This window comes from Lissotriton helveticus, chromosome 3_1, assembly GCF_964261635.1.
Source record: "Lissotriton helveticus chromosome 3_1, aLisHel1.1, whole genome shotgun sequence".
NCBI lineage: Eukaryota > Metazoa > Chordata > Amphibia > Caudata > Salamandridae > Lissotriton > Lissotriton helveticus.
The window spans coordinates 1,647,101,998-1,647,124,259 of NC_136061.1; the positions used below are offsets into that span (position 1 = coordinate 1,647,101,998).

A 22,262-nucleotide genomic window follows, 5' to 3' on the forward strand; every position below is an offset into this window, starting at 1 on the left:
AAAATTATTTTGAAATTAAACTGTACATAAATGCTTTTAACACAATATGACAAAAGTATGTGTAGCATAAGCATCACACTATTCATGTAACAAAATGAATTATTATTACATAGTGAAACTGTCTATGTTTTTTAACGTTGTATTTTTAAACTTGTATGTGTTATCTGCTTTTTGAAAAAATATAGTGGATCAATATATTAAGGAAATTATTGTTTTGAGGTGTACCGGTGATTATAAGAGTTTGTGCTTTATATGGATTTGCATTACCAGAATTTGAAAACAACTTGTTTTTAAAGTAATTGTTTTTAAATGAAGAGTTTTAATAAAATAATACTAATGTGATACATTTTTTAATATTGAGCTTTTTGTAATATCCTACAGCAACCTGTAAAGTAATCAGTTTCCCTCTCTTTTATTAACGGTTGTAGCTTTTTTTGTTACTATATTTTCGCTATACGTGTTGCAGTAAGTACTTATATCACATGATCCTACCTTCGGATGGTTACAGCATTAACTCAGATATCCACCTTATCTATTGTTGATCTCGTTGAAAAGGGATTTCTTTGTTTTGTGTTTAATAGACCCGTCCCTTTTCTAAGTATCAGGGTACCTCCTACATATTTTTGTAGTTTACATATTCAACCATGCCAGTCGTCGAAGTGGGCGGGATCAGCAGTGCAAGGCGTGCCCCTAATTCTGTAATTCAATAGATTCTGTTCCCCTCTTTTTGTTATTTTAAACATGCATCACAGGACTTCGGAAACAGCCAAGGCCTACAGATGAGGCTCGGCCATTCATGGCCGTTCGGGGATGGGTAGAGAGGGAAAAGGACTCTGTCTTTTCCTTCTTGCCCAGAAAAGACAAGTACAGTGTCCACTTCTCCTGCTCTGCTGCTGGCAGCTGCTCCCCCCCCTTTCATCCTCTTAGTCCCTCTCTTTCCATCTAGCTCCTCCTCACTTATTGAAAACTGTGACTTCAAGAAACCATTCACACCCTCTTTTTCCTCCATTCGTGTATTTGTTCCCCTGTGGAATGGTTAGAAAAAAGAAAAACACTTTTGCTGGAAATGTTGTCTTTTTCTGGAATTTTTCTTTTCGAAAGTGCAGCCTCAGAAATAAAAGGTTCAAAATATGAAAAATAAATAAATAACTAAATAAAGCAAGACAGAGTGGTCGCAAAGTGGGCAGATTGATTTTAATCACACCCAAACACATTAGCGTCACTTTACAGAGTTTGCCAGTGAAGCACTACTTTTGTTTTCTCGTCTTTCTTTGAACAGCATTCTTTTCCCCAGGTGGGGAAGTGCACCAATCCTGGAGGTACTGCAATGCCTGATTGATGGGTGGATTGGAAAACAAAATGTGTGCCACGGATCTGTGTTCACGGGTGTGGTCTTTTTTAAACCATACTGCTTACATTTTGTAAGGATATAAGCAATGGACAGTGAAATGAGTCTGTTCGCTCACTGAATTCTGAATAGTGAGTGTAAAAGCGTTAGGTACTCATGATGTTCCAGCTTACAGTTCACATGCTTTACTTGATCTTGCTTTTCATTTGAGTGTTTGTTTTTTCCAGGATGTTGTTACTTTTTCTTTTAAGGTAGCATATTGCTCTTGTCTAGTGTGTAATCTGAATTGAGTCGCATCCAGGTGTTTATTGGGAGGCACAAGTGGGTTGTATTTGAAGGCAGTAAAGGTTTCTCTCAGTGGGGCAGTATGGTGTTCAACGGGGAGAGGTTGTGGCACTATGGTCAGAGCTGCCGAATTTGGAACTGGGTAACCAGGTTCAGCCTTCATGACCAGTGCCCCAGACCACTCTCCTGAGGGAGCACATTCCCATGCTAGACCTTAGAAGGCCCAGCAACACCTTAGAAGCCCTGGTGTCTTAGCACTAGCAGGTGGACCCTAGCAGTGTAGTATGAGAGCCTGTCTGCCACAACCCATACTGAAGTTCCCCATCAGTCTTGTGGGCAGGCCTATGAAGCAGCACATCGTAGAGCAACAGTGACTCTGTCACTGAGGTCACAGGACCCTTGAGAAGGGTCGGTTCTAAGGCGGTGCAACCGGTGTACCTGCAGCGAGCGCTGACTTTTGGTGGGGACGACGTGCTTGCACGTATATTGTAGTTTTAAAAGCGCTTGCTGCCTCCTTCCTGACTACCAGCAAGTTTTGGCAACAATAAACATAATGTTCATGATTAATGTTCTTTCTAGAGAGAGATTGAAGTTTTGTCTAGTGGAAGTTGTGACTCATGGAAAAGTAGCGCAGAGGGTTAATGTGCCTGCTGCAAAGAGCAGGTACCATGCAGTCACACAGTAGACATATTGTAAACAGGTCAGTGGGCTACTGCTTTTGAGAGACCCTTTTGTTACTTGCAGTTTATAAGTTAAAATCCTAACTATTTACTGTCATCTAATAGCTGCATGTAAACCGAAAGGTATAAATTAGAGCGTTATGTTTTGTTTTTTCCCCAGTCTTTTGATTATCCTAGTGTTACAAAAACTGTTAATTTGGATAGCAATCAATTCTGATTATTAAAGAGAACCCCCAACCATGGTATTATGGAGTTTGTGCTTCTCCAGACCAATCACTATTAAACTATACTACACTTTGTAGTCCTTTGTCTTAGGTAAATTTCCTTTACAGTGATTTACACACACACAATTGATTGTCTCTGTGTAATGTTTGTGATGTAAAGTACTCTGACACCCTACACTGGTGTGAGTGGTGATGTAAATAAAATTAAATGATTCTGAGTGAGAATGTGTTTATGGAGACTTGAGGGGCACTGTTAAAGGGTGATAGTGAGGGAATCCGTGGCACAGGTGATCAATGGGGGGCACCAATGAACATTGTTGCACAGGGCACCACCAGTGCTAAAACTGGCCAGGCCTGGAGGCTAGTTGGCCATACACATTGGCTGATTCTATGACCACAGTTCCCTATTTTTTTCCCACTGCAACCACTGAACCATATAACAGTTCCACTGTAAAGCGCTTGCATGCCATCAGGCCATGTCTGAGGTATATAAAAGCAGTCATAAACGCATAAAATGTTTCTAAAACCGCACATCACACACATTTTGCCTTGCCTCAGTTGCATCAAATATTGATTCAACAGGACGGGATTTTAGGAATGCATTTGATATGCTAGTTAGAAAAACACATCTATAGCTACAGCTTCACGTTGTTTGTACTTGCAGGACGCCCAGGCCCGATCATTGGAGGCGACATTAAGGAAACAGCTATGGAAGAGAACTGAGTTCTCTTCTATAGAGGCAGAAGGCATCCTGTGATCGGGGCAAATAAATGAATATCTTCGTTCCTAAAAATAAAGAAATAAATACAAAATGTGACCTTGTGTGATGTTACTGTTGATCATGTAGAGTGGCCCAATACCTTTGGGTCGAGTTGGGGCTAAAACGACTGGGACCCCCAAAATAAAAGGGTTGAAGTGGAGCGTGAGAAGTTTTGGTGGAGAAAGCTTATCCAGGGGGCAGAAGGAAGGGGGAGGGGGTGTCAGACCCAATACTGGATTTGCCAGTCATATCCACGAGATGTTCTCAAATCGCGCCAGAGTAGGCCGCTGTAGGGCTTCAACACAGCAGCAGGTACTTCCAGGAGCTCTCCCAACAGACACACAGTGAAAAAACAAACACTGAAAACAAGAGCAATGCTCAAATTTAGGATGTAGTGGCCTCTGGGAGGGGATATGGGGGGTGGGGGTCTGTAGTTTGCTCCCCTACACTTGCCTAAGAGTAGTCACCCCGGGGTATGGGACACTTTCAGCGTCACAGGACATGCTTTGAAAAGAAAATAAGTTACTGAATGAAAGCTAAAAATAAACTAGAGGAGCCATAGCTGGGTCCTGCTCACCATCTGGCGAAACGCACTCTAGGTTTACAGACATTTCGATTACAGTAATTCTTTAGGTCTCCAGAAAACTGCCAGGGAAAGAAAATACAAGCATTTACAATGCAACGGTTTCGCCTTTGCTAAAGTTAGAGCGATTGGCATTGTAAATGACAAAATTGTTATTTATGTGTTGGTTTTGAAAACAGATAAATAAATGGCATTGTCATTTACAATGCCACTAGCTTAATCTCTCGCAAATGCCACACACAGACACAGCACTACACACACACAGAGCCCCCCCCAAACACACACAGAGGCACACACACACACACACACACACACACAGAGCCCCACACACACAGAGCCCAACACACACAGACCCCAACACACACACACACAGAGCCCAACACACACACGCACACAGAGTCCAAAACACACACACACAGCCCAACACACACACACAGCCCAACACACACGCACACACAGAGTCCAACACACACAAACAGAGCCCAACACACACAGAGCCCAACACACACACACACACACACACACCCACACACACACACACACAGAGGCCAACAAACACACAGAGGCCAACACACACACAGAGGCCAACATACACACACACACAGAGCCCAACACACACACACACAGAGCCCAACACACACACACACAGAACCCAACACTCACACACACAGAGCCTAACACACACAGAGCACAACACACACACACACACACACACACACAGAGCCCAGATAGAGATCTTTGTGCGCACAGCCAGTCACTGGACTGCATAGGCATATGTAAAAAACATAATTTACCTCAAAGATGCAAGTGCTCAAAAGTGCAGGCCGTATTTACATATATATGGTCACATATATATATATATATTCACTGAAAAAACCATAGGTTATAGACCATATATAGTTAGGAATTAGCATTTACAAAACCTTGAAAATTCACTGAAAAAACCATAGGTTATAGACCATATATAGTTAGGAATTAGCATTTACAAAACCTTATTTTACTCACACAAAACCATTGAAATTCCATATATAGTTAGTTGCACTAACTATATATCGCGCACCCGCAATCCACTGCTGATGATGTCACATATTACATCATTCATGACATGGTCAGTGACATCACTGATGACATCACTGATGACATCTCAAATGACATCACTGATGACATCTCAAATTAGCGCAAACAAAACCCGTAACATAAGCGCGCCGGAGCACGCTTACAGATATATATATTTTTTTTAACCTTAATTAGACAAAATCCACACGTGCACATATCTTGAGGCCTTGCAAAGGCACATCAAACAAACAGTCCCTACAATTTTTCAAAGTTTTCTTGATAATCTATTCCATAAATTTTTTTCTTTACTGTTTCTCTTGTTACGCTTACCGGGACGCTACCCGGTACGCGAACCGGACGCTCCAAAAACACAAGATGGCGGACTCCCGTTACGCTGCCAGTTAGCTGCCCGGTTCGCGTACCGGGACGCGCCTCTATGGCGAAAAATCGCAAAAAATGTTTTTTACCCCGCGGGGCACTTTAATATCCCCCTCATCAATCCTAGGGGGTCAGGAGGGGTCTGCCTTGCCCCCTTTCCTTCATTTCCCCCTTCGTTTTTCACCGCATCTTGTCTCTCGATCCTACCGAGAGACAAGATGGCGGCCGCTCCGGACTGTTTAGAATGTTGACAGACACCAGAGAGCCAATCAGCTTCGTTTCGCGAACTTCCGTTACGCGTCAGGTACGCGAACCGGGGCGCTGGCCGGAGCGCGCTTACAGATATATATATTTTTTTGAACGTTAATTTCTCAAAATCCACTGGAGCACATATATTGAGACCTAGCAAAGGCACATCGGGCTACCAGTCCCTACAATTTTGCCAAGTTTCGTGGAAATCCATTCAGCCGTTCGAGCTAAAAGTGAGGCCAACCGCCCTATGGAAAATTGCATGGGAAAAACGCGTTTTGGGACCCCCCTTTTTTCTCGGCCCCCCCTTGACGAAACCCCCCCAAATTTTCAGGGGCTGCTCAGAAACAAAATGTGCCATTTTCCTGAAAATTTCAGCCAATTCCGTCCTCAAACGCCAAAGTTATTCGACATAGAATGTTCAAAAATCCCATAGAGAAAAAATTCTAACTATATATACCTACTGGCGACCGCCAGTAGGTAATATATATATATATATATATAAGAAAGAAGTGACTCAAACAGATAGATTCACCAAAGAACAAAAATATGTAGTGGAAATATATTTTTGTTCTTTGGTGAATCTATCTGTTTGAGTCACTTCTTTCTTATATATTTTATTTCTTTGTGACTCCAGATTTTTGCCCTGGCTGGCTGTTGTTTTCTTGTGATCCTTCATCTTCAAGTATATATATATTATCTGAGCACTCTCATTGGTCACCCAAGCTGAAAGGCAAGTAGTTCCAAAAGAATCAAAATTCTATGTATAAGATATAGTTCCTCCTGATGGTTGCACGAAACAGAGTACGCAATAATAATAATAATAATAATAATAATAATCGTATGTAAAAAAGAATATATAGGCATTTTGTTTTTGTTCAACCACCAGGAGGATCTGTTTATCATACATACAATTTTGATTCTTTTGTAGTTACCTTTCACATTGAGTGACCAATGAGAGTTGGGAGTTAATTTGTAACATTCATAGTGGGCAGCCAACATTGTGGTGTCTTGGAACAGGGGATTGTGGTGGCTGATCTCTTCTCTGGCTTGTGCCCCAGTCTTCAAATACTGAGTGTTTGGACTGCTGTTGGCAATAGTGAAATGTGCAGTCGTTTGTGCCTATGATACTACAGTGGCCTGCTATCGCCATGTTCATGTGGCTGCTTAAGGGAATCAAACAGAAGGACTCCCTCTACATGGCTGACCTTAGGCAGCTCCAGCCGTGAGAGAGGAGGATGGCTTCTTCCTTCAGCAGCAGAGGATCCCTCAGCATGGACCGTGCAGAGGTGGACCCCCAGCTGCTGACTCACCCGCACGCTCTCAGGGGGGGGGAGGGCTCTCCCGCACCCAGAGCTGCACCCCTCAGACCTTTACCCCAAAGGAGCTGTTTACCGCAAACTCACCCCAGCTGCTTTCTTCACCCCCAATGCTGCCCCTCACCCCTGGTGTCTGCACCAGTCTCCAGACCCAGGGGAGAAGCCCCCCCTTCCCATGGGCGCCCCTGTCCTCCCTCCTGAGCTGCCCCCACCCCCCTCCGCACCCACCATCTGCGTGGGGATGACGCTGAGCAGGCCCCTCATGGTCGCGTCTCCTCCGCACTCTCCTCGCTGCTTTACCGGCGGCTGCTCTAGAGCTATGTACACCCAGCACAGCCAGAAGTGCGGCCCGGAAATGACCAGCGTCCACTTCCAGCCGGCTTGGGCGCCATCTTGGAATGGGACTGCTTCCTGCAAGGGTCGAGCGCGGCTGAACCTACCTCTTGAACCCGCTGTCTCGGGGTAACAAGGAAAAAACCATAAGAAGCAGGGAACAGAGGCAAAAAAAAACGATAAGAAGCACGGAACAGAGGCAAGAAAAAACCGATAAGAATCAGGGAACAGAGGCAAAAAAAAACGATAAGAAGCACGGAACAGAGGTAAAAAAATGATAAGAAGCACGGAACAAAGGCAAAAAAAAAACCGATTACCACAAAAATTGACCCGCACCAAGGTTTATATACAGGTACTGGATTATCAAAGTTCTATAATTCACAAATGTTGTCGATGATCAGAAGAAAACTTCCCACAAATAAGAATCTCAAAAGAAGTTGATTGAAGATTTTCAAACTTTCTTTATTCAATGTTGCAATTAAAATAACAGAATTGCTTGTTGCCAACGCGTTTCGTCACATCCGGGACTTCTTCAGGGCTCAATTGGTAATTTTGAAAAAGAATTGCGACAGCCACCATATAGTCTCTATGTTATCACAGTCAGATATTCTCATAATAATATGCTCGGCGTGTCCCCCTCTATCCACTCAGTATAATACAGGGAAAGTGCCTCCTGTTCTTTTGTAGAGCTTTAGTCAATTATTTTCTCTTGGCCAGCGCTCCTCTGTGTAGAGATGATTCCCAAAACGTCCCGGTCTGTGTATAAGTCGCAAAAAAATAACGATAAGAAGTACGGAACAGAGGCAAGAAAAAAAACGATAAGAAGCAGGGAACAGAGGCAAGAAAAACAAGCACTTACCCTCTGTAGCTCCGGCAGGAAAGTGGACCACGCCACAACACCACCCATCTTTCTCCGAGGCGAAGCAGAAATGCCTCGGAGAAAGCACCGCCATTTTCGGATTCGGGGGCGTGTTTTTCTTTCTCTCCTCTTCCCATTGGCTGGAAGGTAAAATTCCAGACAATGGGAAGAGGAGAGAAAGAAAAGAGAAAGAAAGTAAAAAACACACCCCCGAATCCCAAAAAGACGGGGCTTGAATAGAGTGACGCCCCTCTCCTCCAGTGGCTGGCCTCCGTTTAGGAAGCCAGCCAATGGAGAAGAGGGGCGGGTTCAAGCCCCCACACTCTTAACATAAGATTTCTCCCTGCGAGACTGCGCAAGCGCAGCCTACGCAGGTCTCGACCTAAAAAAGCACCTGCTTTAAAATGAAATGTGCTGTATATTTTAGTCTCGCAATATCGGGTCAGGATTTAATTTACAGAATCGAGCACAGGTCTATCTATAACAATAAAACTAATGAACTATAGCGAACAAGGGGAATGGGCTTGTAAAGCACCCCACATCCTCCAAAGTTGTCTTTAGGGACTGGAGAATGGGAAAATCAAACCATCCGCTACTGACAAAAGAAAAGGAAAGAAACGATTGATGATGAAGCCAACCAGTGATAAGTTATGGGTGGGCTTGAAGTCCATTTAAGGTCAAAGCCTACCAGACAGCACAGCTGGGTGCAAAGACATATTGGGGGCACGCTGAAAGCCTCCCTAGAAATCCATTTCACCCCTTGCTTACCATTGTTTTTGTAACTCACATTTGCTTGCTTTCTATATGTTGGCTGTAGTTGTTTTAGGTTGTCCACCATGTCTTTGTTCCTCCTGTGGAAAATGGCTTGTTTAACACCTCTCTGACTGGCTCCTTATATTCTTCTACAAGTGCTTGTTTTCTGGGAACTCATTTTTATCTTTTTCTTTTCACCAGTTCATTAATCTTACATGCCGGTGAGGAGCAATGTTCTGTCTACAAGCTTGTTTTTTTTTATCAGTGCTCTATTTATCATATTCTATATAATATTACTAATAGCATAACTAAAACAATCCTCTTCCTCAATTTCATGTCCTTGCTGTAGGCACTAGAAGTAGGGGAGTGGTGAGTGCCGAAGCACCCCCAAAATAACCATGCTGAAGTTCAGAAGTGAATGAGTAATGGCCAGGCATTTAAAATTAGTTTTATCTTGTCACATTTGCCATGCTATCAAAGACAGAGGTCAATTGTTAAGCTCTGTCCTTTGAGGGAAGTTACGTTTCTTTCTCTGACTGCAAAGTGAGAGGATTTATGTGACTATCTTGCTGGGGGTTTGAAAGGTAAAGGATGTTATTTTTTCTAGCACACAACTACATTTAAATGGTAGTAAATGAACTACAAATGTTTCAGAATATATAAAAATTAGGAAAGCAGAAATGAAGCATATTTTTTGTAGTATGAAATGTGGTGAAAACAAATCAATACACTAAGTGATGCCAATTTCCACACATTATCACTTGTGCACTGTACAGTTTTATCAGTAAAACTGTATGCCTATTCAAATGCAATGGTAATTTAATTAAAAATGTGTTGTCTGTAATGGCGGTAAATACACCACTCTATGCCGCTGCACTCTACTTCACACTATGCAACACCAGATTTATGACAATCTACTCCACTCTTCTCTGTATCCGTTCACTCAACTCTACAACACTCTGCTGCACTCTATGCCCCTGCACTCTGACACTCTACTCCACACTATAGCACGTCACTCTAGGCCACTTTACTCTGTGCCATTCTATTCCACTTCACACCACTCCACGCACTCCACACAAGGCACTATACTCCATGCCACTGTACGACTCTCCATTCCCCTCCACGCCACTCCACCCTATGTCATTCCACACCACTCCACTCTGCAACATACTACTCCATTCAACCCTACTCCACTCTATACCACTCCACTCCAAGCCACTCTTCTCCACTCCATGCCACTCTACTCCACTACAATCTACGACACTCTACTCCATTATATGCCTCTCCAATCCACTCCATACCACTCCACACTTCAGCACTCTTCTCTACTCCACTTTAAGCCACTCTACTCTACCCTACGCCACTTTACTGTACACCACTCCACCCTATACCACTGCTCTTTATGACACACTACATTAAAGAAGAAAGAAAGTGATATATTGTGTTATCTGATAATTGATTTTAAAATGTTTCATGTTTTTTCAGAAACTGATAAATATCTCCACAGAAGTGATGAATATGCACATCATACCACCACAGACAAAATACTTTCAAATCAAGTACAATAAAACAGTAAGTGTTCAACATCATATTTGAACTTCTTTTGTTTATTTCATATTTGTAGTTTATCACTGCTTAGAGTCACAAATCTCGTTTTAAGGTGCTTTTCTAATCATACATCCTTTAACAGAAACGACTTGTGCCCGGCTTATCCGTTAACGTTACAGTTGACTTTTGCCCCGATGAATGGCGATATTACTACGATTGCATCCGCATACATTCTAAGGTAAGAATCTGTCAGTGATCATAACGCTGTTCTTTTTTTAACTTTCTAAATATCATTCGAAGAAAGCCTATTTCCACTTCGAGTCTTTTCTGTGATTGGCACCAGTACAACAGATGTGCTTTATAGTCCAAATATGTTGGAGGGCACTGTCAGCAGTTGCTACCCATTTTCCATTAAAACCAGTAGATACTCTTCTGACCGTTTGCTTCGCTGCTGGTGATTTTTGCTAATGCTGCCCAGAAAAATAAAACTGAATTACATGTGTAAGGGTATACGACACCGTTGCCAAATGATTTTGATGGTTCCTTAAATTCTGCAAGATGTTAGGGAGGAGCTAAAAGTATTCCCTTTTCACCCTTTTCCTCCCTACAATTCTTATTTCAGAAGGATGAGGTAGTGCCCAGAAACACACATCCATGCTGCCCTATAAACTATCACATTGTTTAGCCATTTGCCTTACCCTGATGTCTTTTGTGCTTGCCCGACTCACCCAAAACTGCTGTCTATTTATTTCCCCGTGATTCATGATCATCTCTGGAAGTTGAATGCGGCTCTGTCAGTGGTGTAGCTAGACCTTTGACCTCCTTGGCCGTCCCTGCATTTACGGGGGGGGAGGGATTCTGATGACCCGAAACGACAGGTAATAGCTGGAGGAAGCCACCACCCCCAAAACTCCCCCCCCCCCCAAAAAAAAACTCCCCCCCCCCTTGCTACGCCACTGGGTTCTGTACTGAGCAAAGTTCTTGTTCTTTGTATTTTAATTCCGAATTTCCCGTGCAGCTGCTGCTAGAGCTTTTGTCACTACTCCGGGCCATATGTGCGGAGCTTTTCTGAGGTCACAAACGGCCTAATTCACAGAATCGGGCAGTGTGCGACTACACAAAAGCACCTTTTAATGTTCAAAACCCTATTTGCGATTCGGTAACCTATTACCGAATTGCAATGTGGGTTTGCGATTCTGTTATAAGGGTGTGTTTAGGCCATCCCTGCCTGATACCAAAACGCAGTAGTATGTGTGACTGTTTTGGGACCGAAATGGGGTCGCAAAACAATTGCATTTTACCGCCTACTTCATGTAGGTGGTAACCCATTTACAAATGGGAAAGGGTCCCCAAGAGACCCCTTCCCCTTTTAAAAAAACACTTTTTAATAGTGGGCAACAATCCCACGAACCACTGCCTATTAAAAAACAAGCATTTGCAAAGCAATAGGTCTCGCATTAGGAAAGTGTGAGCTATTGGTATTGTAAATGACACATTTTTTAAATATGTGTTGGCTTTGAAAATATATAAATTAATAGCATGGTTATTCACGAAGCCAATAGCTTACACTTTCCTAATGCGAGTCCTATTGGCTATGGCATTGCTTGTTGGTAGCAAGCAAGGACAGTGCTGCTGTGGTGCTGAGTGAAGTTGTGGTTGGGCTGAGTGATGTGGTGCTGTATTAGAGTGATGTGGTGGTGTCCCAGAGTGAAGTGATGGTGTCCCAGAGTGATGTGGTGGTGTCCCAGAGTGATGTGGTGGTGTCCCAGAGTGATGTGGTGGTGTCCCAGAGTGATGTGGTGGTGTCCCCGAATGATGTAGTGGTGTCCCCGAGTGATGTGGTGGTGTCCCCGAGTGATGTGGTGGTGTCCCCGAGTGATGTGGTGGTGTCCCCGAGTGATGTGGTGGTGCCCCTGAGTGATGTGGTGGTGCCCCTGAGTGATGTGGTGGTGCCCCTGAGTGATGTGGTGGTGCCCCTGAGTGATGTGGTGGTGCCCCTGAGTGATGTGGTGGTGTTCCTGAGTGATGTGGTGGTGCCCCTGAGTGATGTGGTGGTGCCCCTGAGTGATGTGATGGTGCCCCTGAGTGATGTGGTGGTGCCCCTGAGTGATGTGCTGGTGCCCCTGAGTAATGTGGTGGTGCCCCTGAGTGATGTGGTGATGTGGTGGTGTTCCCGAGTGATGTGGTGGTGTTCCCGAGTAATGTGGTGGTGTTCCCGAGTAATGTGGTGGTGTCCCTGAGTGATGTGGTGGTGCCCCTGAGTGATTTGGTGGTGCCCCTGAGTCTGTTGTGTTGTGTGTTGGACTTGTAAAGCGCACAGCTGCCCGTGAGCATCCCTGCGCTGAAGACCGCTGGGGAACCCGTCCTGGCCTTCCCTGTGAGATGGTCCCTTCTGGGTATCTCCAAGGTGAAACCAGGCATCCCCGGCGTCTGTGGGGGGCCGTTGTAGAGATGAGGCAAGCTTAATGCCCAGAGTTGCCGAGTGTGATCCCTGGTTAGAGTAGGCACCGAGGCGAGAATTGTCGAGTCCGCTGACCCTAGGTCCACGACTCTGCCGCATCGGGAATTGAACCCTGGTCCCGGGCCGTTCTCTGCTTCCGGGTCTGCTGCCTCTAACCAGTGACCACACCACTCCACTGAGTGATGTGGTGGTGTTCCTGAGTGATGTGGTGGTGTCCCCGAGTGATGTGGTGGTGTCCCCGAGTGTTGTGGTGGTGTCCCCGAGTGTTGTGGTGGTGTCCCCGAGTGATGTGGTGGTGTTCCCGAGTGATGTGGTGGTGTCCCTGAGTGATGTGGAGGTGTCCCTGAGTGATGTGGTGGTGTCCCTGAGTGATGTGGTGGTGTCCCTGAGTGGTGTCCCTGAGTGATATGGTGGTGTCCCTGAGTGATGTGGTGGTATCCCCGAGTGATGTGGTGGTGTCCCTGAGTGATGTGGTGGTGTCCCTGAGTGGTGCCCCAGAGTGATGTGGTGGTGTCCCAGAGTGATATGGTGGTGTCCCCGAGTGATGTGGTGGTGTCCCCAAGTGATGTGGTGGTGTCTCCCGAGTGATGTGGTGGTGTCCCCGAGTGATGTGGTGGTGCCCCTGAGTGGTGCCCCTGAGTGGTGCCCCTGAGTGATGTGGTGGTGCCCCTGAGTGATGTGGTGGTGTCCCTGAGTGATGTGGTGGTGTCCCTGAGTGATGTGGTGGTGTTCCTGAGTGATGTAGTGCGTGAGGGTGAGAGGGTGAGTGAGGGTGAGATGGTTGTGAGGGTGAGATGGTTGTGAGGGTGAGAGGGTTGTGAGGGTGAGGGGTGAGGGGTGAGAGGTTGTGAGGGTGAGTGAGGGTGTGAGGGTGAGGGTGAGGGTGTGTGTGGGTGAGGGGGTGTGAGGGTGAGGGTGACGGGGGTGAGGGTGACGGGGTGAGGGTGTGTGAGGGTGAGGTTGTGTGAGGGTGTGTGAGGGTGAGGGGGTGTGAGGGTGAGGAGGTGTGAGGGTGAGGGGGTGTGAGGGTGAGGGTCCAAAGTAAATGGTGGCAGGGCAGACATCATAAGATAGAGAGAAGAGACTGCGTGGTTTCAGAATCAGGAGGGGCAGAGTCAGCACAGTCTGCGAGGGATCAACGTGTCTAGAGGCAAAGCATAGCGGATGTAGCATTGCAGCTAGCAAGTCGAGTGTTTTCACGCTGAGTGACCCTAGAGAGATGGCAACACAGCAACAGTATTTGAGGAGCAAGGCTACTGTAAAGCACGGTAGGCTTTCACTTTCGACCAGAAACAAGCTCGCGGCATTGCTGTGGCGGGGGGGGGGGGGCGGGCGCCTTTGAAGTCCGATGCCGAGGCACAGACCAATGGTGGTGCGTGATGTGCATGTGGGGGTGCGGGGGAGTGGCAGCCTTTGAAGTCTGATGCCGAGGCACAGACAAATGGTGGTGTGTTATGTGGCTGGCGATGGTGTTCACGCGCATAGATCACATGAACTGTATGCGATCCGCAGCCGTTTTGGTAGACTTTTCTTTTCCGCTTACTATAATCTTGCCGGAGCAATGCGCAAGCGCATTGGCTCAGACGAGACCTAATGAAAAGAAAACTTTACATTTCTCCTTTCGAAATGCATCCTGTTTTCCTTTAAGGTGGTTGACAGGCTTAAAAAAAAAAAAAGAAGCAGCGTTGAAAAGCAATCACAGACATGGTGGTTTGCTGACCTCAGCAGGCCACCATCCTTGTGATTTTTGCGATTCCCAATGGGAAGCAAACCAGGTCCTACCTGATGAATATTAATGAGGTAGGTCTATTTGCGACCCACTAGGAATCACAAATTAGTACATGGGTGTTTGCGATTACCAAACAGCGAATCACAAAAATTCGCTATTTGGTAATCACGAACATTTTCCTACATACATCTGGCCCTTTATCCATCTGGGCTCTAGAGGGGTAAACATCTCTCAATTCATGAAGGTGGTTATTTGGTGTATCATTTGCCTCCTAGTGAGTGCAGGAGATACATTGTTTTCAGCAGCTGGCAGGGAGTGTTTGGTTAATGCAGAAACTAACTATGATTTTTCCCACTGAAAGCAACCCACTGTGTATGTTAAACGAATGCTCACTTGAAATATGATCCATACAAGCATATCCTTGCACTACAACACTTGTCAGGTCCCATTTTACAAAGAAAATCATTTTTAGAGTAAATAAAACATTACATCAAAAGTATAAAACAAGTGATTTTATTTAAAAATTAGACCTAACGAGCACCCAAGCACCTTTCCACGGCGTAACTGGTTTTTTTCTTATTTCCTGGTGTGACTTTTAATGTTAAAGGGAGACCGTTGGAAATTACTTGAGTGTTATTTTTACTATTACTATTTCTACAGGTCACAATGCTGCTCCTCGGCTTCAAACATCACTGACAAGCGCTGCTTCTGGCCCTGGCTGTGATTCTAAATGGGGACAAACTGTGGTCCCATAAAAACATATGGGGAAACCTGATACTAGTTGCACATGTAATGGTTGTTAAAGTTGGCCAGTCATATAATAAGAGTAGCAATGAATTATGTTTAAACCTGTCACACTATTTGGAGGGATATGTTTAAAATACCTTGAATTTAATTAATAAAGGGTTAAACCTGGCATCCTTGGCGTGGTTTTCCCATATCCTTTTGCTGACTTTGTTTTTGCTGGCCTTAGGACTCTGCACACATTTCCATTGCTAACCAGTGCTAACGTGCTTGTTCTCTCTTCTTAAAAAACATGTTTGGTTGGCTGATACCCAATTAGCATTAGTAAAGTAGCACTGCATGAGCTCAGTGCTTGTAATTTAAATGCTACTGGTGGTTCTGCTACACTGATTTTGCCACCCACCATGTAGCCCTTTAACATGTCTCAGGCCTGCCAAGCCCAAACCTTCCTTTTTAATACATATATGTCATCGGTAGTGTAAGCCCTGGGCAGCCCAGACGTCTGGGTGCAATGTATTTAAAACGTAGGGCATGCCTGTTCAAGTTTTAGATGTCCTGGTAGTGAAAAACTCTTAACTGTGTTTTTCACAACTGCAAGACCTAGCTCTCCCTTAGGATAACATTGGATTGCCTTAATATATATCATAAGTGTAATTTCCCAAATGGAACAGTTTGTTTCATGCCTCTGGAATCACAATTTAAAATCCCAACTGACGGTGAAGTTGGATTTTAAATTGCAGTTCTGAAAATGCCACTTAAGGAAGTTCGTTGAACTAAAAAGGGTTAGGCCCTTAATCAGTAAGGCTAGGCCATCCCTGAGACTGACCTCAGTTCTTGTGGATTTACGTATTGCTAAGAAGCGTTGACCGGATTCCATTTAGGAGAAAGCTTTTCCCGTTACAAGGTTTTCGTAAAATGGTGTAAGAGGTGCCATTCTGCTTAGAAGGCTGCAATGAAAATCATACAGTAGAGACTAAACATGGACAAAAGAGCTATATGCGTGTTTTGAGTCATGAGGAGAACCCTGTGAGAAACTAATTAGGTTTCGAAACGTGTTAACATTATTGTTTCCAAACAAGTGTGTCTTTGAAAACATTTATCATGCAGGCTCATACTATAATTTTGCATATGGTTTAACTGAGAGGAAACAGATTGAGCCCTGTTGTTTCACTGTTCGGATTCTGCCCTTGTGAAAGGACTACAAAAATAGTTTGTTGTAACGCCAGACTTAAGGGCATTGTTTTCTCTGAAGTAAAAGACAAAACAACTCGATAAAGTACAGAACCTGATCTAATTTTGATTTTCAAATGTATGTATAGGTCAAATTAATATTTCTGTTTTGGTCCATTCTCAATTATTGTTATGTAAATGTTGAAATGTTGTAGTGTCTCTTTGTCTTGTTATGGGTTATGAGATTGATTTTTCGCAGGATGAAGAATATGTCCTAATAATTGTGACAAACTAATGTGAAATAATAGCAAATAACAAAATAAATACAAAATGTGTTGGTCACATAAAGTAAATAGGGTGATTATGATGAAAGCTGCATAATTGATATCAGTACTGGCATGCACTTTAGGAAGTTGGAATTGTCTTGCCTTAGCCATTTGGTGCCTGCAGCCTGTCTCTGGTCACATGACTGGGTGTAGTTGGCAGTTGGGCATTGTGTATTCCTCTTAAACAGCAACACACAATGGGAGCTTAGGTGTGACTGGATGGGCCATCATTGTCAGGTCTCTTGTTCCCTTTGAGTGTTGATGTGTCTCACGCTCCTTGAGGGCAGCAGTAAATCTATCCATGCTTGTGGATTGTCTGCTAGGCCATGACCTGGAGTACGCCATCTGGAAGGAGGTGGAGCTCAGGTCCCACTTGGAGATGTTAGGGTTGCCTGAGTGGGTGTGCCTGACCACATAGTCCCTGTCTGCCTGAGAGGGTAGTGAGGAGGACCTAGAGCCTGAAAGAATGGCCCAGGTGCCTGCCAAAAATGGGAAGGGTAGGGGGTACTAGAAACCCACTGCTTAGGGGATGAACCTGAGGGGGACATCCCAGAGCCTACAGTCACCGTGGGGAACCTGCCTAAGCTGACACTTGGCAGTAGGAAGGGGGTCCCACCAGGGAGGAGATTTGCAAGGCACAGAGGGAATGCCCTACTCTTGAGGGTCTACTGCAGCAGGTCGAGGCTCAGGCAGCTGTCGACACCGCTGTGATCTCCTGTTTACTGGGAGAATGATCTCCTGTATAATGAGCCTAATATTATTGAACCTGGTGCAACCCATGTGTTGGTGGTCCCACAGTGCTACAGGTCCTTCCTACTGGAGCTGGCTCATGATGTACTCCTGGCACGTCATGTGGAGGCAGAATAAGACCATTGACAGGCTTGTCACCCATTTGTATTGACCTCAAATGAGGAGGGCCTCAGATACATTCTGAAGGGCCTATCCTACCTGCCAGGCCAGTGGCAAGTCAGGAGGGAAGCACAAGGCTCCCCTACAACCTTTCCCTGTCAATGGCACCCCCTTTGAAAAGGTGGGCATCAACACTGTTGGGGCTCTGGACCCCAATACAGCCATTGGCAATAGGTTTATCGCGGTGGACATCCCTTTGAGAATCTAAATCCTTTTCTATACCGTGTGGAGTGCCGCAGGGATCTGCACTGTCACCCACACTGTTCAAAGTAAACATCGCTCCACTTGACGCACTTATCAGAGAGTATGGTTTTTCGCTGGTTTCTTATACAGACAATTCCCAGATTGCCATCACTGTATCCAAACAGTCTGAGGCCACTGCCGTCAATTTCCATGCCTGTTTGATTCATATCATGAGATGGATGAGTCGTAACTATCATAAGATTAATACCGATAAAACCGAGGTGATGGAGTTTGGCAATGGTCCATCCCTAAGGAATTCAACAAGGTGGCCGACAGAGGCAGGTCAATGTCCTGTTCCATCCAACAAAGTTAAGAACTTTGGGGTTATTTTTGATGACCAGCTTAACTTTGCGGGCCAGATTTATAGTACAACTTCTTCCTGCTTCTTTGTACTGAAACTTCTCAGGAAGATATTTCCTTTCATCCCCCAAGATCTGAAGAAATCAGTAGTAGTTGCCCTTATCCTCTTGCGGCTAGACTATTGCAATGCGCTTTTTATAGGCATTGACAAAGCCCAGAGGTTAAAATTACAATCAATACAAAATGGTGCTGCTTGGCTATTGTTAAACACCCCTAGAGGGCACTCCACCTCTGCTGCTATTAGGTCATTACATTGGCTCCCGATCCAGCAAAGGGCGGAGTTCAAAGCCCTATGTTTGGTCCATAAGGCACTATTTGGCGGAGGTATATCCCCACCAGAAACCTTTAATCCACTGGCGCAGGTTTCATCTGTATTTCTAAAATTCGTAAAACCAATTGTGGAGGCAGGAGCCTGTCACATTGTGCAGCCAAATTGTGGAATCAGCTGCCTATCTTCATGAGATTGATGTCTAATAGGCTTCTCTTTAGGAAAGAGCTAAAAACATGGCTGTTTCCACCTCTTTAAAAATCCGTTACAGCCGCAGTGATTTCCCTATATCACTTCAAAGATCCAAGATGCCTTGGCATTCGAGTGCTCAATAAAACTATATCCTATCCTAACAGTGACTGTGCCTGCAGTGGCCAGGGCACTTCTGAGGAACTGTACCCATGTGGCATTCCCTAAGGAGGTGGTGTTGGACCGGGGTACCAACTTCTTGTCAGGGTACATGAAGGCCATGATGGAGTGTGGGGTAACCTGCAAGATTTTCACTCTTTACCACTCTCAAACTAATGGGCTTGTTGAGCGGTTCAACAGGACCTTAAAAGGCATGATAATAGATCTGTCAGATCCCATGAGGCAGAAGTGGGACGTCCTGTTGCTTCAAACCCTACTTTGAGAGGTCGGAATAACCATGCTTCTGGTCACATACGATGGAGTAGAAGAGTAGAGTGAACCTTTCCCTGACCTCCTTTCTTCCAAGAAGCAGGATGGGTCAGTGGTGGGTGTTAGCCTCTAGTCTACACTAACCCTAGAACAGTTTCAGAGCTGGGTTGAATACATTGTTTATTTGCCAATAGTAGTTCTTAACAAATCTGTAGAGGTACAACGTATATTTATTTTGTATTCTAATTATTTAACGATCCAATGCTGAATTCACAAAAGTATTTAGCCTATGCCCGAGCCGCCCAATTACAGACAAATATATCCCTGCAATCTTTTTATTTTGATCCACTTACCACTGTTTTCACCTACACACTCCTTGCCTCAAAAACTTCATGTGTAAAGTGCTGATATCATTTAGAATGCTTTTCTTCACATATGCCGTGAACCACAGTGTACTTTCTCTCAACAAAAATTTACTGGTTTGTTTTTACTATGTTTTTCCTTTTTATTTTTTTATTTTCTGTCTCTCTCTCGCTCTCTCTTTTTCTATTCTTTTTTTTTTACCTGCAGCCTTGAAAAAGCCCTACGCCTGTGTACCATGATAAGGTGAAAAACGTTTTGGCTGAAAATCAATAATTTGAACCAAGGAATATTAATTTATGTTATTAAAAAATCACATATTGCTTGAAATAGTTTCTGGTCTTACTTCAGTGCTTACTAAAGTATGTAAAGCAATAATAATTTTTTATTCAAAGTGTTGGAGATGTATGTCTTTGAGAAGTAAATGTTAAGCATTATCCATCTAATTATACATTTCATTATCATGCCAGAAATTGTATTAATAACAAGTATTATTAAACTATGATTCTTGTTTTTATTGTATATTTATCTATGTAAAAAGGAGAAAAACGTAGATCACTAGATGTAGAAAACAGTGTCCAAAATATTAATTTCATAAAATGTAGCCTAAAAATCCTAAAAAATGTCAAGTCTGCCAAAGAAAGTCAAAGTGCAATGTCCACAATAAAGTTCCTGACCTGCAGGGGTTACCGGACAACTGTTCCTGGCTTGGGGGCAACATTTCCTGATCTGTCTCATTCTCACTCATTACTACTACAATGTTAAAATCCTCCTCTCGGATGTTAAATGACGGGCCCTTTCAAGAGCAGGCATACCTTGTAAATTGCGTTAACAGATGTGGTGGGGTAAACATGTAACATGGATACACTGGAAGACTGGGGGGGTTCAATACTTCAATGCTTGTTTGACCTTTTACTAAGCCTGATAATTTATGACAAATGCTAGAGAAAAGTTCTAGGGTTCCATACAATCATTTGTGCGCCACCCCCTCTTCTATTTATTGAGTTTGCATCAGTTGTGTCTGTACTGTTTACTACTCCTGATTATCCATGGTAAACCTTACAACAAATATCTGTCTGTGTCATGCTCTTATCAAAGTCACAACTGTTGTAAAGTGCTTTAAAAACCGTATCCGTTTAGTGGAAATGTTTATGCTACCACGGTCGTTATATGGTTGAGTCTGTCTTTTAAATTTGCATCTACACCACCTTGCCACTCAGCAGGTTCGAGTGTGCGCTATGTAAGGCAATACATTAATAAACACAATTTAAATTTAAAAAATCGCTTGGCATGCACTCGACGAGATTAAAATGCAAAATTTTAATCAACGCATGGGAATATTGTGCAAAATGTAAAAGACAACTATACAAACCATTCTTATAAAATTCTGTTTTCAGTGTCTAGCACTGAGAGGAATCCACTGTTTAATGTGCATTAAAATGCATGGAGCAGAAACTCGTAGTGCAGCATCTAAGAGACCATTCTTATATTGCAGAAAATTCGACTCACATTGTTTAATTAACCTGAATGTTTTCCAAATATTCTTGTTCCCAGGGAGATGACACGTTAATTGTCCCGATGCACGCCTACCCAGCTATGAATGTTGTGGACTTTCCATCACACATAAATTTATCTGATATTCAACTTGGACAAAGGTCAGTAATGGAAGCCCGTGGCAACTATGTTTTGTTAAAATTATGATTCAAATATCTAAGCACTGGGAAAGCAGGAGAAGCTGATGGTGCTTGTACCTCAGAGGCTGTCGAATATGATATGCAGAAAAGATAAACTCATAAATTGACGCATGTTAGTACCGAGATGTCTGACTGTTATATTGTGACTCTGGGGCTAGAGGATCCCCAATTTCCAGGGTGCTTTTCTTGTGTTTGACAGACTTCTCAATTGTGGACATCTTACTTCTATACCTTTTTGGGACTCCATTTTGTGCATGGGAACTCTGAGAGACAAGATCCACACAAACCTGCAAAAAACTCTTTGCAGCATTTAAAACAGGCTTCTCCAATGAGCAGCTCGTGTGCTAGTGGTAGCTCTCAAGCCTACCTGTAAGTAGCTCTCCTGTGTGCAGTTCAGTTTACGAAATTTGAGGCTTTTGCTTGGCTGAATTAATAGATGTAAACAAAATTTAAAAAGTGGGCATCTGAGACAAAAATGTGTGGTTTTTTCAGACCTCATAAGCGAGATGGGAGAAAAATGGTTAAATTTCCAAAATAAATTTAAAGCTGATATTTATGTTATGAATCATGTGGCACTGGGTAAAACGTATTACTAATATTATTACCTGGACTTTGGTGCCAGGAGTTATAGCTATGTCTGCTATGTATTACCCATATAAAGGAATTCCAATTTGACAAAGTGTTTTTTACACTGCATGTGCCAAGCCTGCCTGATGCACTGGAGTGATCATTTCTGGCATCCCTTCCCTGAGGTTACGACCTCCAGTAATTTATAATAGAGGGCCACTAATTTAATCTTATACAATGTGGTCATTATTACAAAACTAATGATATTTATGGCTCAGGGTGATTTTCATTGAGCATAAGTAGCACTTAATACAGAAAAGGTTGGAGACCCCTGATTCAAAATGACCAGGTTGCCTCATAAATCTAAATAATATAAAGCCTCATACAGCTGATAAAGCAGCGAAATCTATTTGCAGGTAGGCTGCTTGCCACTCTGGG

General features: G+C 43.8%; 1 protein-coding gene across 3 annotated transcripts in view; it reads left to right on the forward strand.

Moving 5' to 3' along the window:
- The window catches only part of CFAP221 (cilia and flagella associated protein 221), a 661,487-nt gene that overhangs the window by 144,825 nt on the left and 494,400 nt on the right, over positions 1 to 22,262 (forward strand). For all 3 annotated transcript variants that reach the window (XM_078682395.1, XM_078682396.1, XM_078682398.1), the window contains exons 4-6: positions 10,313 to 10,399; positions 10,518 to 10,613; positions 21,118 to 21,218. In XM_078682395.1, coding sequence (XP_078538521.1) covers positions 10,313 to 10,399; positions 10,518 to 10,613; positions 21,118 to 21,218 — 284 coding nt within the window. The remainder of the gene's footprint in view (positions 1 to 10,312; positions 10,400 to 10,517; positions 10,614 to 21,117; positions 21,219 to 22,262) is intronic.